This window comes from Coenobita brevimanus, chromosome 78, assembly GCF_032717465.1.
Source record: "Coenobita brevimanus isolate Jiangsu-jjx chromosome 78, ASM3271746v2, whole genome shotgun sequence".
In the NCBI taxonomy this organism is placed as follows: Eukaryota; Metazoa; Arthropoda; class Malacostraca; order Decapoda; family Coenobitidae; genus Coenobita; species Coenobita brevimanus.
The window spans coordinates 2,721,966-2,736,981 of NC_137031.1; the positions used below are offsets into that span (position 1 = coordinate 2,721,966).

The 15,016-nt window shown below is 41.0% G+C and overlaps 1 protein-coding gene across 3 annotated transcripts in view; it reads right to left on the reverse strand.

Moving 5' to 3' along the window:
* Coa8 (Cytochrome c oxidase assembly factor 8) overlaps positions 1-15,016 on the reverse strand; it is a 54,490-nt gene that overhangs the window by 21,639 nt on the left and 17,835 nt on the right. For all 3 annotated transcript variants that reach the window (XM_080279309.1, XM_080279311.1, XM_080279310.1), the window contains one exon: positions 9,261-9,387. In XM_080279309.1, the coding sequence (XP_080135435.1) occupies positions 9,261-9,383 (123 nt within the window). In that variant the 5' untranslated portion in view covers positions 9,384-9,387. The remainder of the gene's footprint in view (positions 1-9,260; positions 9,388-15,016) is intronic.

Consider the following 15,016-nt stretch of genomic DNA (forward strand, 5'->3'; position numbering starts at 1 on the left):
AAATGCAAGGATGAACCCAAACTGTTTTATAGATTTGTTAATGGCAAACTGAAACAAAAGGAAGGAATCACCAAGCTGAAAGTAGATGGAGAGGTCTTTAAGGATGCGGCAATGCAAGCAGAAATAACGAACAAACGTTTCCAGTCAGTTTTCACTAAAGAAAAGGAGCTTGTGGAAGGGGAGGGAGTGATTAGAAATGTTCCGGTGATGAAAGATATAAAAGTGGAGGTGCAGGAAGTGTATAAATTACTGGAAACTCAAGATGTAAGGAAAGCCCCAGGACCTGATGGAATTTCTAATTGGGTACTGAAGGAATGCAGAGAACAACTGGCGGATAAAATTCACAGCTTAATTGTATGCTCACTGGAAGAGGGGAAAGTGCCAAAAGAATGGAAGAGGGCAAATGTGGTACCAATTTACAAGGGAGGAAACAGGGAAGAACCCCTGAATTATAGACCAGTGTCTCTAACCAGCATGGTCGCAAAATTGTGTGAGAGAATCCTGAAAGACAGATGGATAAAATATCTGGAAGAGATGAATATTTTGGCTGAATGTCAGTTTGGATTCAGAAGTGGAAGGTCATGTGTTTCAAACTTGTTGAGCTTTTACTCAAGAGCGATTGATGTGGTACAGGAGAGAGATGGTTGGGTGGATTGTGTGTACTTAGACTTAGAGAAGGCCTTTGACAAGGTACCTCATAAGAGACTAATGTGGAAACTAGAATATATAGGAGGACTAAAGGGGAAACTTCTGGAATGGATGAGAGACTTTTTGAGAGACAGACAAATGAGGACAGTAATAAAGGAAAAGATGTCTGGATGGAGGGAAGTAACAAGTGGAGTCCCTCAAGGCTCAGTGTTGGCGCTAGTAATGTTCCTGATTTACGTAAATGATATGGTAGATGGAGTGAACAGTTATGCGAGTCTGTTTGCTGATGATGTAAAGATCTTGAGGAAGATAGAGGTTGAGGAGGATTGTAAAATACTGCAGGAGGATTTGGATAGGATACACAATTGGAGCCGGACGTGGGAAATGAAATTTAATGTAAAGAAATGTAAAATATTGGAAATGGGTAAAAGTACCAGGAGACCATCACTGAATTATTTTTTGGGTAATGAATTAATCACAAAAAGGAGAGAAGAGAAAGATTTGGGAGTGCTGGTCCAAGATAGTTTGTCACCAGAAAAGCACATTAACAAGATAGTTGGAGAGACTTATAAGCTCTTGACTAACATAAGAGTAGCATTTCATTATATGGATGAGGAAATGATGAAAAAATTGATAGTGGCCATGATCCGCCCCAGGTTAGAATATGCAGCGGTAGTGTGGTCCAAACACAAAAAGAAAGATATAAACAAGATTGAGAGAATACAAAGAACAGCAACCAAGATGGTCCCCAGTCTGACAGACCTGTCATACAGAGAGAGGCTGGAAAAACTGGATTTGCCTTCGTTAGAGGAAAGGAGAAAGAGGGGAGACATGATTGCGATGTTCAGGACCATGGTGGGAGTAGATAAAATTGACAAAGAAGATCTGTTTGTATGGGATAAGAGAGCAACAAGAGGACATGGAATGAAATTGAAAAAGTCAAGCTGCTTGAAGGATATCAAGAAATATAGCTTTCCTTACAGAAGTATAGACTTATGGAATAGCCTGGACAAAGAGATCGTCCAGTCTAAAAACTTAAACGAGTTTAAAGTTAAATTCGACTTATTGAGAAACAGCGACGGAAACCCACGAGCATAGTACATTCCGTGTATATCACAATTAGGTATATTCTTAAATATTTGGAACGACTTAGACAAAGAGGTGGTGCATGAGAAAAACATTCATGTGTGTAAAGGTAGACTTGATAAATGTGGATATGGAGACAGGACAACACGAGCATTGCTCAATTCCTGTATACTACAAATAGGTAAATACATACATACACACACACACACACACACACACCTGAGTTGGGATTGCCAATCACTTTCCCCATGTGACCTCTATTTCCTTACCCAACATTCCTTCCCTCTCCCTAAGGACTTTCCACTTCACCTGTCCCTTGTTTCTCTCCGTCTTTGTGCCGTGATTTGTAATCCCTTTCCCCTGGACCTCACCTTCCTTACCCTACCTATTCCCCTTACCACCCCTAGCCAATACCTCACCCCTCACATCCCCACTGCCTTTTGCTATATATATATACAGGAAATGTGGTGTATATTCAGCAGTTGTATTCTGAGCCTGAGGAAGCCACGAGGCGAAATGTCAATACACACTCTGAGTCTTTGTTTGTACTTGCCAATTTTTCATGTTTTGCTGTTATCGAAATAAATATATATACATTTTTAAAAGGATCCAGAGAGCTTAGGGGGGGGCCCAGGCCCAGTGGGTCCCCCCCTGGGTGCGCCTCTGATAGTGGCCATGATCTGCCCCAGGTTAGAATATGCAGCAGTAGTGTGGTCCCCACACAAAAAGAAAGATATAAACAAGACTGAGAGAATACAAAGAACAGCAATTAAAATAGTCCCCAGCCTTCAAGATCTGTCGTACAGAGAGAGGCTGGAAAAGCTGGATCTGCCTTCCTTAGAGGAAAGGAGAGAGGGGGGCAACATGATTGCAGTGTTCAGGGCCATGATGGGAGTAGATAAAACTGACACAGATGTGTCTGTATGGGATATGAGAGTAAAAAGAGGACATGGAATGAAACTGAAGAAGCCAAGCTGCTTGAAGGATATCAAGAAATATAATTTTCCTTATAGATGCACAGACCTGTGGAATAACTGGACAAACAGATCGTCCAGTCCAAAGACTTAAACGAGTTTAAAGCAAAATTTTACTTGATGAGAAACAGAGACGGGACCCCACGAGCGTAGCTCATTACCTGTATACCACAACTAGGTAAATACATCTAGGTAAATACACACACACACACACACACACACACACACACACACACACACACACACACACACACACAAGTTAACACCACTGCCAAATGAGGCAGGACTGTGCAACGTGACAGAACTAGTTAGTCAAGGCATAGCATATATGGTAACATATGGTGGAGGGGCATGGAAGATTGTGGGAGCAAACACGTGGCAGTGATATCAATGTGCACATGGTTTAAAATGTCATGTTTCCTTGGTGATCACGTCTAGTAGGGAACTATGCACTTTACACTATTATTTCTGTGCATTGCCAGGAAACCATTTACAACGCTGGGTGGTAACCATATAACCAAACCATACGTACTCCCTACGTGTCAACATGTGGGTTGGTGGAGGGTTAGTGCCCCTCCCCGTAAAACAACTAACTCAAAGTCAAATGGCCACCCCTTACGGGATTATGGCGTCTGGCAATAGATAGATAGAGAGACATTGAATTCCTGTCTGAATTTCTGGTTGCCATGTACAATGAATCCATGCATATGGAATGCACTCATACAGAGCATTCACTGCATTTGAGAGAGATATATGGAATGTGGAGACACACAGACAGAACATCAAGAAGCACTGTAATGCTAATGTAGAACTGCTGGAAAGAGTTAGGAAAAATAACCAGAGATCATGTCATATGGACACAACGGAGAATTAAAAACTGACAAGAATAGCGTATGTGATTAATGTGGACGGGAGATCAAGGATGAGGTGGAGAGGTACAGCATATGAATGCAGCTGATGTGAGTTGCAGGGAAAGCAACCAGATGACAGGGCAAAGTGAAATGTATGTGATTTGTTTGTGGTCATCCTTCCTCCCTGGGATTAAACCATCACACTATCCATATACATTAAACATTGTTCTGTCTGTTATTCCTTACCAATATTTATATTCCTGCACAGCAAGTTCTACTCTTTCAAACTTATAACAGTACTGGCATGTCATCATAATTTTGCCTCTCTCCCACCAATAGGTGAGGTGATTATGCATGCATGGATGCACACACACACACACAAACATTCATTCATTAATTTATCATCCACTCCCACACTGCCCCATGAGGAGCATAGGAGCCGGGGCTAGGCAAGTTGGTCCTGACATTTAACATGAGAGTGACCAGCCTCACTCATCCCCAAGTGGCATAACATGTGGACGAAACCCAAACCACCCCTTGGACATAAACCTTCACTGGCTCAATCTGACTGGAGCACAGTAATTACCCACTACATCACCAGTACATAGTTACCACCCAGCATAGTAAATGGTTTCCTGGTGTACAGGAAACCATTTGGCTTGTCACCCAGTGTAGAGTCACCCACAGGCAGAAGGAAGAGGAAAGAATGAAGGAAAGAAAGACAAAAGAGGGAGTGTAAGGTCACCTGTGGGCAGAAGGATGTGGAAAGAATGAAGGAAAGAAAGACAGAAGAGGATGGAAGGAAAAAAGGATGGAGGAGGGGAAAGGGCACATCCGAGAGCAGCACTACATCAAATGAGTGGATGATGAATGCCCCCATGTACACAAAAATAATGGAAGAACTAATCAAGATCATGTTCACTGAAATGGACCACCCACACACTCACTATCCATTTAAGGTCCCAGAATCCTGGATTCACCTCACAGGCACACCTTTCCACACACATGTGCTTCATATTACCGAGCAGACAGTCAATCAATTGACTATCATGTTAAAAGGGTGGTGCCATACCCTTGCCAAGCATTCCATACAAAATTCATCCTACCACCTCAATCTACTGGTATTATCAATTTCTTTGTCTATCAACCTCCATATCTTGCCTTCTGACATACTCATTACCATTCGCCTACCATGTAACCCATAGAAAATACAACATACCTTTTCAATCTACTGGCATTATTAATTTCTTTTCCTCATCAACCACCATACCTAGCTTTCTTATTCCATATCTACCTTCCTCCTCCTTGACAATTGATGGGTATATATGTAGCCTTCTAAAAACTAGTTGGAAAAAAAAAAAAAGGATCTGTCATACCAGAACTCAAATCTTGCACCTTTCAATACCATGTAGCTACATGTACAACTTTTTGGATGGAAAATTTTAAAATGAGGCAGTTTATTATCAATACATCTACTTAGTGATAATAAATTTGGAAAACAATATTCCTGAAACATATTTGATGTGCCTATATACAAGTAACACTGGTGCAGGTGGGAGGAGGGGAATCAAAATTGCTTCTTACCTCATGCAAGAAAGTGTTAGCTGCATGGAACTAAGTAACAAACTAAATTAATCATAAGATAGAGATATCACATAATACGATGCGTGACCAATAAGTTCGTGGTCTAAGGTACAAGAAAATGAGCTATACAGTTCTAACTAAATTTACATACAGTTTAACTCTTTGAATAGTTACACAGGAAGTTAGAAATTCATAACTGTTGTATTTTCTCTGTTCGTAACTGAAATTCAAGAGTCGGCAATTTTTGAGAAAATGGACAATATCGCCAATTGTGCAGTCATATGCTACCTCAGTATCAAGGGCTTATCCCCCAACGAGGACACAGTGGCGACACTAAAGGAGGATGCCCCTTTCTACAACATGGTTAAGAAGTGGGCTGCTGGATTTAAACAAGACAAGGAATGCCTGGAAATGAACCTCGTCCAGAAAGGCCTGCCATTGTCACAACACAGGAAACCACTGGCAAAATCCATGACACTGGTCTTGGTGGATCAACGAATAACAGAGTACTGTACATGTATTGCACTGCCGCAGAGCTCGGCATCTCCCAGGAATGCAACCATCTAGATATCCCCCATGAACTCCAAATTACCAAGATTTCAGCTCGCTGGGTTCCGAAGCTCCTTGGACCTGATCAGAAGCAGATTCGGCATATATCAAAGGATAATCTTGCTATTGGTCATGCAGATCCCGAGAGATTTCTCGGGTAATTCATGACCATGGATGAGACTTGGTTGCACCACTTCCAACCAGAGATGAAAGAACAGCTGAAACAGTGGAAACCTGCAAGGTCTCCTGCTCCCAAGGTCAAGTCAGAGGTGTTTGCATGGAAGGTGATGGCCTCCATTTTGGGGGCTGCACAAGGAGTGCTGCTGGTGGATTACATGGAAATGGGTCACACTGTCACCGGGGTCAACTTCACTGATCTCTTGTGGCAGCTACAAAAGAAAATTAAAAAGAATCAGCGTGGGAAGCTGACAAGAGGGGAGCTCTTCCAACAAGACAATGTTCTGGTTCACAAGTCCATGGTTGCCATTGCCGCTAACCAGGAATGTGAATTCCAACCTGCAGAACACTCGCTCAATTCACCTGATTTGACACCCTCAGACTACTACTGGTATTTGTTCTCCCAAGATGAAAATGGAGTTCAGCAGTTGCCAAAAGCCACCGATAATGATGTCGTTGATGCAGTAGATATCTTCTTGGAGACCCAAGATGCTAACTTCTATGAAGAAAGGATCCGTAATCTGCATGACCACTGGACTAAGTGTGTAAATTTGCAAGGCAAGTACTGTACAGTGAGTCCTTGATAAACGAAAACCCGAAGTACGAATTTTCGATGTTACAAAAGTGATGAATATAGGGCAAATTCTGCAATATGAAAGTACTGTATCTGTCTCGATGATACGAAACGCGATACGAAAGGAAATATGAAAAATTCAAAATGGGCACTTGCCTGCAGCGAGGAAATGAGCTAACCCCTCTCTGGTAAACTAAACTATTTTTCGCGCACTTCTCAGTTGAGTCCACGGTTTTGGGACAATTCGCCATCAGGACAATTCCCTGTCATTTATTTACATATCAGTTTATTTAGCAAGTATACTAGTTTTCAAATTATATGAGTTATAAAGGTGATGGTGGTTTATTCTTTTTAAAGTAAATGTAAAATATGGCATCAAACAGTTGGTATTAATGGAAAAAAAATATACCGTAATTTCAGGCATAGAAGGGCACGAGCATATAAGGCGCATCCCATTTTGGCAGGCCTAATCTGGGAAAAATAAAAAAATGAAGCTAACCCCAGACCCCCTAGCTGAACATCTCACATAATCATTCATGTGCTGGTTATAAAATTTTCATGTACAGGAATCATGAAAATTTAGACTGACACCCTTTGGTAAGCTATCATGGTAGGCTGTCATAGTACTTACCTTAACACTACCAAATATCACCACTGACCTCCACCATCACCAGTACTGGCCACTGTTAATAACTCTAACCACTATGAACCAACAACACTAAAATTATCGATCATCACTATTATCAATCTCCACTGCTGACACTACCAACTACCACCCCTAATACAAAGCTATCATCACTACTTAAGCAGCATACACCATCACCTGATCACTTGTAAACAAACATGGCAGTGCAAGTTGTGGAGTCATCAGAACTTAAGAGTAACGAAAAAATACTGCTGATTATTTAGTATATTAAGCAATCATACTGACTGATATATGTTTGTTTAAATATCTATTTTCTTTATTGTTATTTTTCCTCAAACTTGTGAGGATTACGATACATCTTTTATTATATTGAACTGCCAGTGAACAACTCAACACAGAACAATAAAGATCATATTTATAGTATGAACAGATATTTTATTTTTTATTTTATTATGACTATAACCCAGTGAGTTTTTATTAAATTTATAAAATATGGGGAAATATGAAAAGATGTAAACAAACAACAATGCACAGATGATGTGGACACAGGTTTGCTTATTATATACTGAATAACTATATTTGTAATTTATTACTGTAATTACACATGTACAACTATATCTGTAATTTATAATATTTTGTTGCTAATCATTCTAATGAAATTTGGGAAACACTTTTTGTTTGGATTTCATTTACAGTACCGGCAGGCTTACTGCAGCACTGAAACTACCACTTACCAGTAGGCCAAGCCTACCCAAAGCCTGATCTTGAGCATATAAGGTGCAGGGTGATTTTCTGGGACATTTCTTTGGAAAAAAAGTGCGCCTTTTATGCCCAAAAATACGGTAAACATATTGAAACGTGAATCAGGTGACATACGATGTTTCACTCCATCGTTTAATATATGGCTAAATATGAGACATTGGCATTTATATAAATGCCTAATAACCTCAAGTGAACGATCGACATACTCTAAAATTATGTTTTGATGGTGATCACCGCTTTGCTGTACGTGACGAATATATTTTCGCAGCTCTATACCTTTTCGTACTGTTTAGACACACCTCCCAAGCACCCTGCATCATCTCCAGCATCTGGGGAGCCTACTGCAAAGAAGCAGCAGCATTGTAATCTAACTTTGGAGAGGAAATTGGAAATCATAAGATGCCACGAGCAGGAGCAGGGAGTCTCGGAGATTGGGAGTGCTTTAAGCCTTGCAGCTGCCACCACTTGGACTGTGACCAACAAAAAGAAGATGCACAAGAAAATGGCCACCTCATTCTCTACATCTACAGGTATTACTTACTTCTACAGGTATTACTTACTTCAAAATAGGAGGGGTAATGTTTACGTGGGGAGTCCAAGGGGGTCATGGGACGCATCCCCCTCTTTCCATGTACATTTCAATGGGGAAAATTGTTCAGATATACGAAATTTCGAATTACGAAAGTTTTTCTTGGTCCCTATCCCTTTCGTTTATCGAGGACACACTGTATGTTGAAAAATGACTGTGTTAAGTTGTCTAAAATTAAATCTGTGTACCTTATGCCATGAACTTATCAATCACCCTCACAAAGCTTTTACTGTTCTGTACATGCCTGGTGGTCTAGTGGATCAAAGCTCCAACCAGATGGGGTCCACAAGGAATTACATCAAAAGGAGAAGTGCAATTTATCGCTGATCTACGATAATCAGTTGACTGAGGTTGGTCACTCTTGCCTTAAATTTTGGTACTCAGTAGCCTAGCCCTAAGCCTCTATAGCTACTTCCACCAACAAAGTTAGAGGAGGTTATGTATTCACCTATGACTGTTTGTCTGTCCAGACAATATCTCCAAAAGTTTTCAATGAATTTCAATGAAATCTTGTGTACAAGTGGGCCATGGGCCAAGGAAGATGTGATTAAATTTGGGGGCGGATCTGGATCCAGATCCTGATATCCTAAACAACATCTACAAAAGGTCTTAATGAACTTCAATGAATTTTTGTGGAAGGGCGGGTCATGGGTCAAGAAAGAATTTATTAAATTTTGGGGCGGATCTGGATCCGGATCTTTTTTAATGGCAATGGCATTGGCAGAGCAATGAGTTCTCTGAGTGCTTTCTACTTCTTAATGAGGTAGGAAAGGATTGAATGATGAACAGATGCATGGATGGATACTAGGCTACATTGTACCTTTTGTCTCTCCCTTTTGCTGCTTCTCCCGGCTGTACTGCTAATAGACAGCCAACGGTAAGGGAATTTGAGACTATATCTCCCAAGGTGAAGGAGGTAATGCCTGGGCTGTAACTTCTGCATTCACCTGAAATAAAGTAACAGTATCAGTACAGGAATTCCTCTTTATTGAAAGGGGTTTACGTTATCTCAGACAGTGATTTTTTGGGTACTGGTACCAAGGTGGCTACATCATGGGTTGTAACTGGGTTCTGTCAAATGTCACAAAGTATAAATCTTGAGTTGATTTAGATACTGTACTTCCCCCAAATACATATCCAGTCATAACAATCCTCATAGGAAACTTACAGCAGCACAATACCTGCAACAGACTTTACATATCACTCAGTAACACACAGGTTACTGGTATAAACCAAGTAGCCATACCCCAAGTATATATGAAGTCATAATATATGGTACTCATTACACACTTAAATCAGCACAAAACCGACACAAGCAACCAGCCACAGCATGGTACTCTCTGATCAAATGGAATACTGATTTGGTTACACAAAAAATACAACACTGGCTCATTCCCCAGTGAGACTGCTGGGCATTTCTTGATTTCTAGTGGTTTGTATAGCTGGAAAAAAAAAAAAAAAAAATCTTTCATACGAGGATTTTATGTTTGTGCTGTATTAGGACTTTGGAACAAATTTTTTTAACAGTGTTTAGCTGTAATAATAATCTATCTATCTATCTATTGCCAGACGCCTCAATCCCGTTTGGGGTGGCCACAAACAAATCGCCTCCAAGTCGCCCTGTCCCCCGCCATTTCACTGCCCTGCTCCCAACTCACACCCCCCTCTCTCATATACCTCTCCACCCCATCCTTCCATCTCATCCTCGGCCTCCCCCTCCCTCTTCCCCCCTCCACCTCACTCACATACACTCTCTTCGTCAGTCTTTCACCCTCCATCCTCTCCACATGGCCAAACCACCTCAGTGTGTTCCTCATAACGCTTCCTATCACATCCACATCCACACCACAACGCTCCTTTATATCCTCATTCGTCAGCCTGTCTCTCCACGTGACTCCACAGGCTCCTCTTAAATAACTCATTTCCAATGCTCTCACTCTTGACTTGTGTCCTTCCAACAATGTCCAAGCTTCACTTCCGTACGTTAGAGTTGGTATCACAATACTGTCATGTAGTAACTTTTTCACTTCCATGCTCACTTCCCTGTTTCTTATCACTGCTTTCAAGGAACCAGCAACCTTTCTTCCCTGCTGTACCCTTTCAAGCACTTCACCCTCCAAACCTCCATCCTTACTCATCACACTACCCAAATACTTAAACGTACTCACATTTTCCAATTCCTCACCATCTAACCTCGCTGTACATTCACTAACTTCACCTCTCTCAAAGACCATCACTTTACTCTTCCCTACATTCACCTTTAGGTTCCGTTTCTTACACACTCTCTCAAACTCATCCACCAAGCCTTGCAGCTCCCCTTCGTCTTCACTCAACAACACAGTATCATCTGCAAACAACAGTACAGGGAGTTTCCAAACACTATCCTCTCTCACCAGGGCCACTCCAACATCCACTACCCTACCTTGTACCTCTTTTATTACCCCATCCATGTACAGATTGAACAACCATGGAGACATGACACATATAATAATAATAATAATAATAATAATAATATGGAAAATAATAATATGGGAAAGCTCACCATCCACTCATTCGATGTAGTGCTGCTCTCGGGTGACTGCCCTTTCCTCTCTTCCTTCCTTCCTCTTCTTTCTTTCCTTCATTTCTCCCTCTTCCTTCTGTCTATGGGTGACTCTACACTGAGTGACAAGCCAAATGGTTTCCTGTACACTAAGAAACCGTTTACTACACTGGGTGGTAACCATATACCCAAATTATGGCACCTGGTGGTTTAGTGGGTAATTAAGGCACTCCAATTGGATTAAGCCTCTGCAGTTTTAAATCCATGAGGTGGCTGAGAATTATTGCTCACATAATGCCACTCAGGGATGTGTGAGGTTGGTCACTCTCACCTTAAATGTCAAAACCAACTTGCCTAGCCAGGGCTCCTACGCTCCTCATCAGGCAACGCAGGATTAGACGACGATGATGATGATGATGAATGGTATTCAAAATTGAAGAAATTCAGATACAGTACAGGTAATTTGGATACTGTACTGATGGTTTCCCGCATTGTTTAATAATAACTGTACCCCATGTTTATCTGAATATGGACTCAGTAGAATGCAAACCATAGCTGCCCTTATTTTGCAGTCCCCCACCCACAGGATGGGGAAGTAAGTGACGAATGTTTGTAGAAACGGGCACTTGAGTTGCCTGGTTATATCAGTGCCACCACACGAAGGCATCTCTCTCCATCAATTACTAGAATATAAAATGAGCATATGGCAAAAGGTAAAGGTGTAAAGGTACCAAGAGGTAAACTGCTATCACCATTCCTGGGGAAGGGGGATGGTTTGGGAAATTTTCCCTGAAAGTACAAATGTCTGAGAATGTTAATAAATGACTTACTATGTCTCAAATACATTACAAAATACCCAGGTACAGATTAAATATCAGTTAATCATTTGAGTAGGAAATTGTCAAAGGAAGTGCATTCCAGTACTGGTACATATTTATCCATTTTGATCTATAGGTAGACAGACCATTCAGTAAGGGTTCTTAATTTCATGAGTATATATGAGTCTTATAGATAACAGGTTAGCTTTTTGGGCTACTAAACCTGTACCGCATCCCCAACAGCATAATCTGCTCAGTGATTTGCCGGATTTATTATAATAATAATAATAATAACAACAACAATGATAATAATAATAAATAATAACAACAACAACAATGATAATAATAATATCTGTTCTTTTGTTTTAAAAATGCACTAGATTTTTTGAAAGCACTATTAATGCCTCAAAAACATGTGCAGCTATAAAATTACTAGATTGAGACATGATGCTTTGTATCAGTTTCATCTTTTATGAAGAAAGAAACATGCATGTACCCTGCATTGGTCTTGAACAAACATATGCATGGTTTATAACTGCTGGCAACATTATGCTGTGCAGTATATAAACTAATATGGCTAAACTTGGGGACAGAATAATTTAAGGGGTAATAAAAATAAATAATAATAATCTGGTCTTACGTTTCTCAAATGCGCCAGTTCTTCCACTGGGAATTTACTAGTGCTTGACACTATCTACCCATCTATTGCCAGACGCCTCAATCCGGTAAGGAGTGACCACAAACAAATCGCCTCCACGTCGCCCTGTCCAATGCCACTTCACTCCCATGTTTCCAGCACAAACCCCCTCTCTCATATACCTCTCCACTCCATCCCTCCATCTTATCCTCGGCCTCCCACTCCCTCTCCCCTCCTCCACCTCACTTGCATACACTCTCCTCATTAGTCTCTCGCTCTCCATTCTCCACATGGCCAAACCACCTCAATATATTTCTCCTATGCTTTCTATCACATCCACATCCACACCACAATGCTCCATCACTTCCTCATTTGTCAGTCTGTTTCTCCATGTAAATCCACATGCTCCTCTTAAATAGCTCATTTCCACTGCTCTCACTCGACCTGTGTCCTTCCAACAAGGTCTAAACTTCACTGCCATACTTCACAGTTGGTACTGCAATACTGTCATGAAGTGACTTCTTTGCGTCCATGCTCACTTCCCTGTTCCTTATCACTGCTTTCAAAGAACCAGAAACCTTTCTTCCCTGTTGTACGCTTTCAAGCACTTTGCCTGCTAAACTTCCATCCTTACTCATCACACCACCCAAGTATTTAAACAAACTCACATTTTCCATTTCCTCCTCATCCAGTCTCACTGTACATTCAGTGACTTCATTTCTCTCAAAGAACATAACTTTTACTCTTCCCTACCTTCACCTTTAGATTCCGTTTCTTACACACACTCCCAAACTCATTCACCATGCCTTGCAGTTCCCCTTTGTCTTCATTTAACAATACAGTATTATCTGCAAACAACAGTACAGGAAGTTTCCAAACACTGCCCTCTCTCATTAGGGTTGCTCCAACATCCACTGCCCTACTTTGTATCTTTTATAACCCCATCCATATACAGATTGAACTGCCATGGAGACATGACACATCCCTGTTTCAATCTAACATTCAGACAGAAAAATTCAATCAGTTCACTATCCAAATGCACTGTAGCCTTAGAACCCTCATACATACTCTTCACAGCAGTCAGTAACTTCCCATTTACTCCATACTTTCCACATTCCTTGTCTGTCCACCCTGTCATATACTTTATCCAAAATCCATGAAGGCAGCATACAACTTCTCTCCCTTCTCTACAAACTTTTCCAATAAAGACCTAAGAATGAATATCCGAGCTACACAACCTCTTCCCTTCCTAAAACTTCCCTGTTCTTTTCCAACTAATTCCTCTCTTATTTCTCTAACTCGGTCAACAAGTCCTACCATATACTTTTCCTATTACACTAAGAAGGCAAATGCCCCTATGATTACCACACACTTCTTTATCCCCCTTTCCTTTATACAAGGAAATATTATTTTTACAATTACAAGAATTAAGACAGCTCTCATATACAATACAAACTTCATCAATTAAAAAAAAAAAAAATTGAATGTGGCAATAATCAAGCCCTATAATCATGTCACAGCGCCTCCCTCCAGATCACAGCATTTTGAAAAGAGAAAGGCTTTCAGCTGTGTCTTAAAGGATTCAACAGAAGGAAGTCATCTCATGGATAATGGCAATCTGTTATATAACCTAAGGGCTCTATACACAAAAGAATAATCAGAGAAAGATGACTCGTGAATGGCTCCAGGCTCATCAAGACAAAGAATCATCTTCAATACGTAACATCAAACCTGGGCATGCTGTTGGGAATTTCAACAATTCACCAGGATCCTTTGGTTCACCAAACTTAAGAAGCTTAAATGAAAAAAGACACCCATCCATCCATCACCCAATCCTACGTTGCCCCATGAGAAGCATAGGAGCCCGGGGCTAGGCGAGTTGGTCCTGACATTTAACATGAGAGTGACCAGTCTCACTCATCCCTGAGTGGTATTATGTGAGCAATAAACCCCAACCACCCCTTGGATATAAACCTGCACTGGCTCAATCCGACTGGAGTGCCTTAATTATCCACTAAACCACCAGGCGCCATAGAATGATCATATGCTTACCGCCCAGTGTAGTAAATGGTTTCCTGGTGTACAGGAAACCATGTGGCTTGTCACTCAGTGTAGAGTCACCCATAGGCAGAAGGAAGGGAAAAGAATGAAGAAAAGAAAGACAGAAGAGGGAGTGTAAAGTCACCCGTAGGCAGAAGGAGGAGGAAAGAATGAAGAAAAGAAAGACAGAAGAGAGTGTGTAAAGTCACCTGTAGGCAGAAGGAAGTGGAAAGAATGAAGGAAAGAAAGACAGAAGAGGAAGGAAGGACGAGTGAAAAGGGCAAACACCCAAAGCAGCACTATATCGAGTGAGTGGATGGTCAGCACCCCCACCTAAAAAGTTTAAATTCAATTCTAGCCTTTACTGGTAACCAACCTAGCTCAATTACAAATGGGGTAGTCGAGGTTCTCTGGGGAGACCAAAGATAAACCTTCCTGCCCTATTCAACACAGACTGAACTTTGGTTAGTATATTATTTGGAAGATCAATCCACAGTGAATTACCATAATCGACATGACACAAGATCATTGCGTGGACC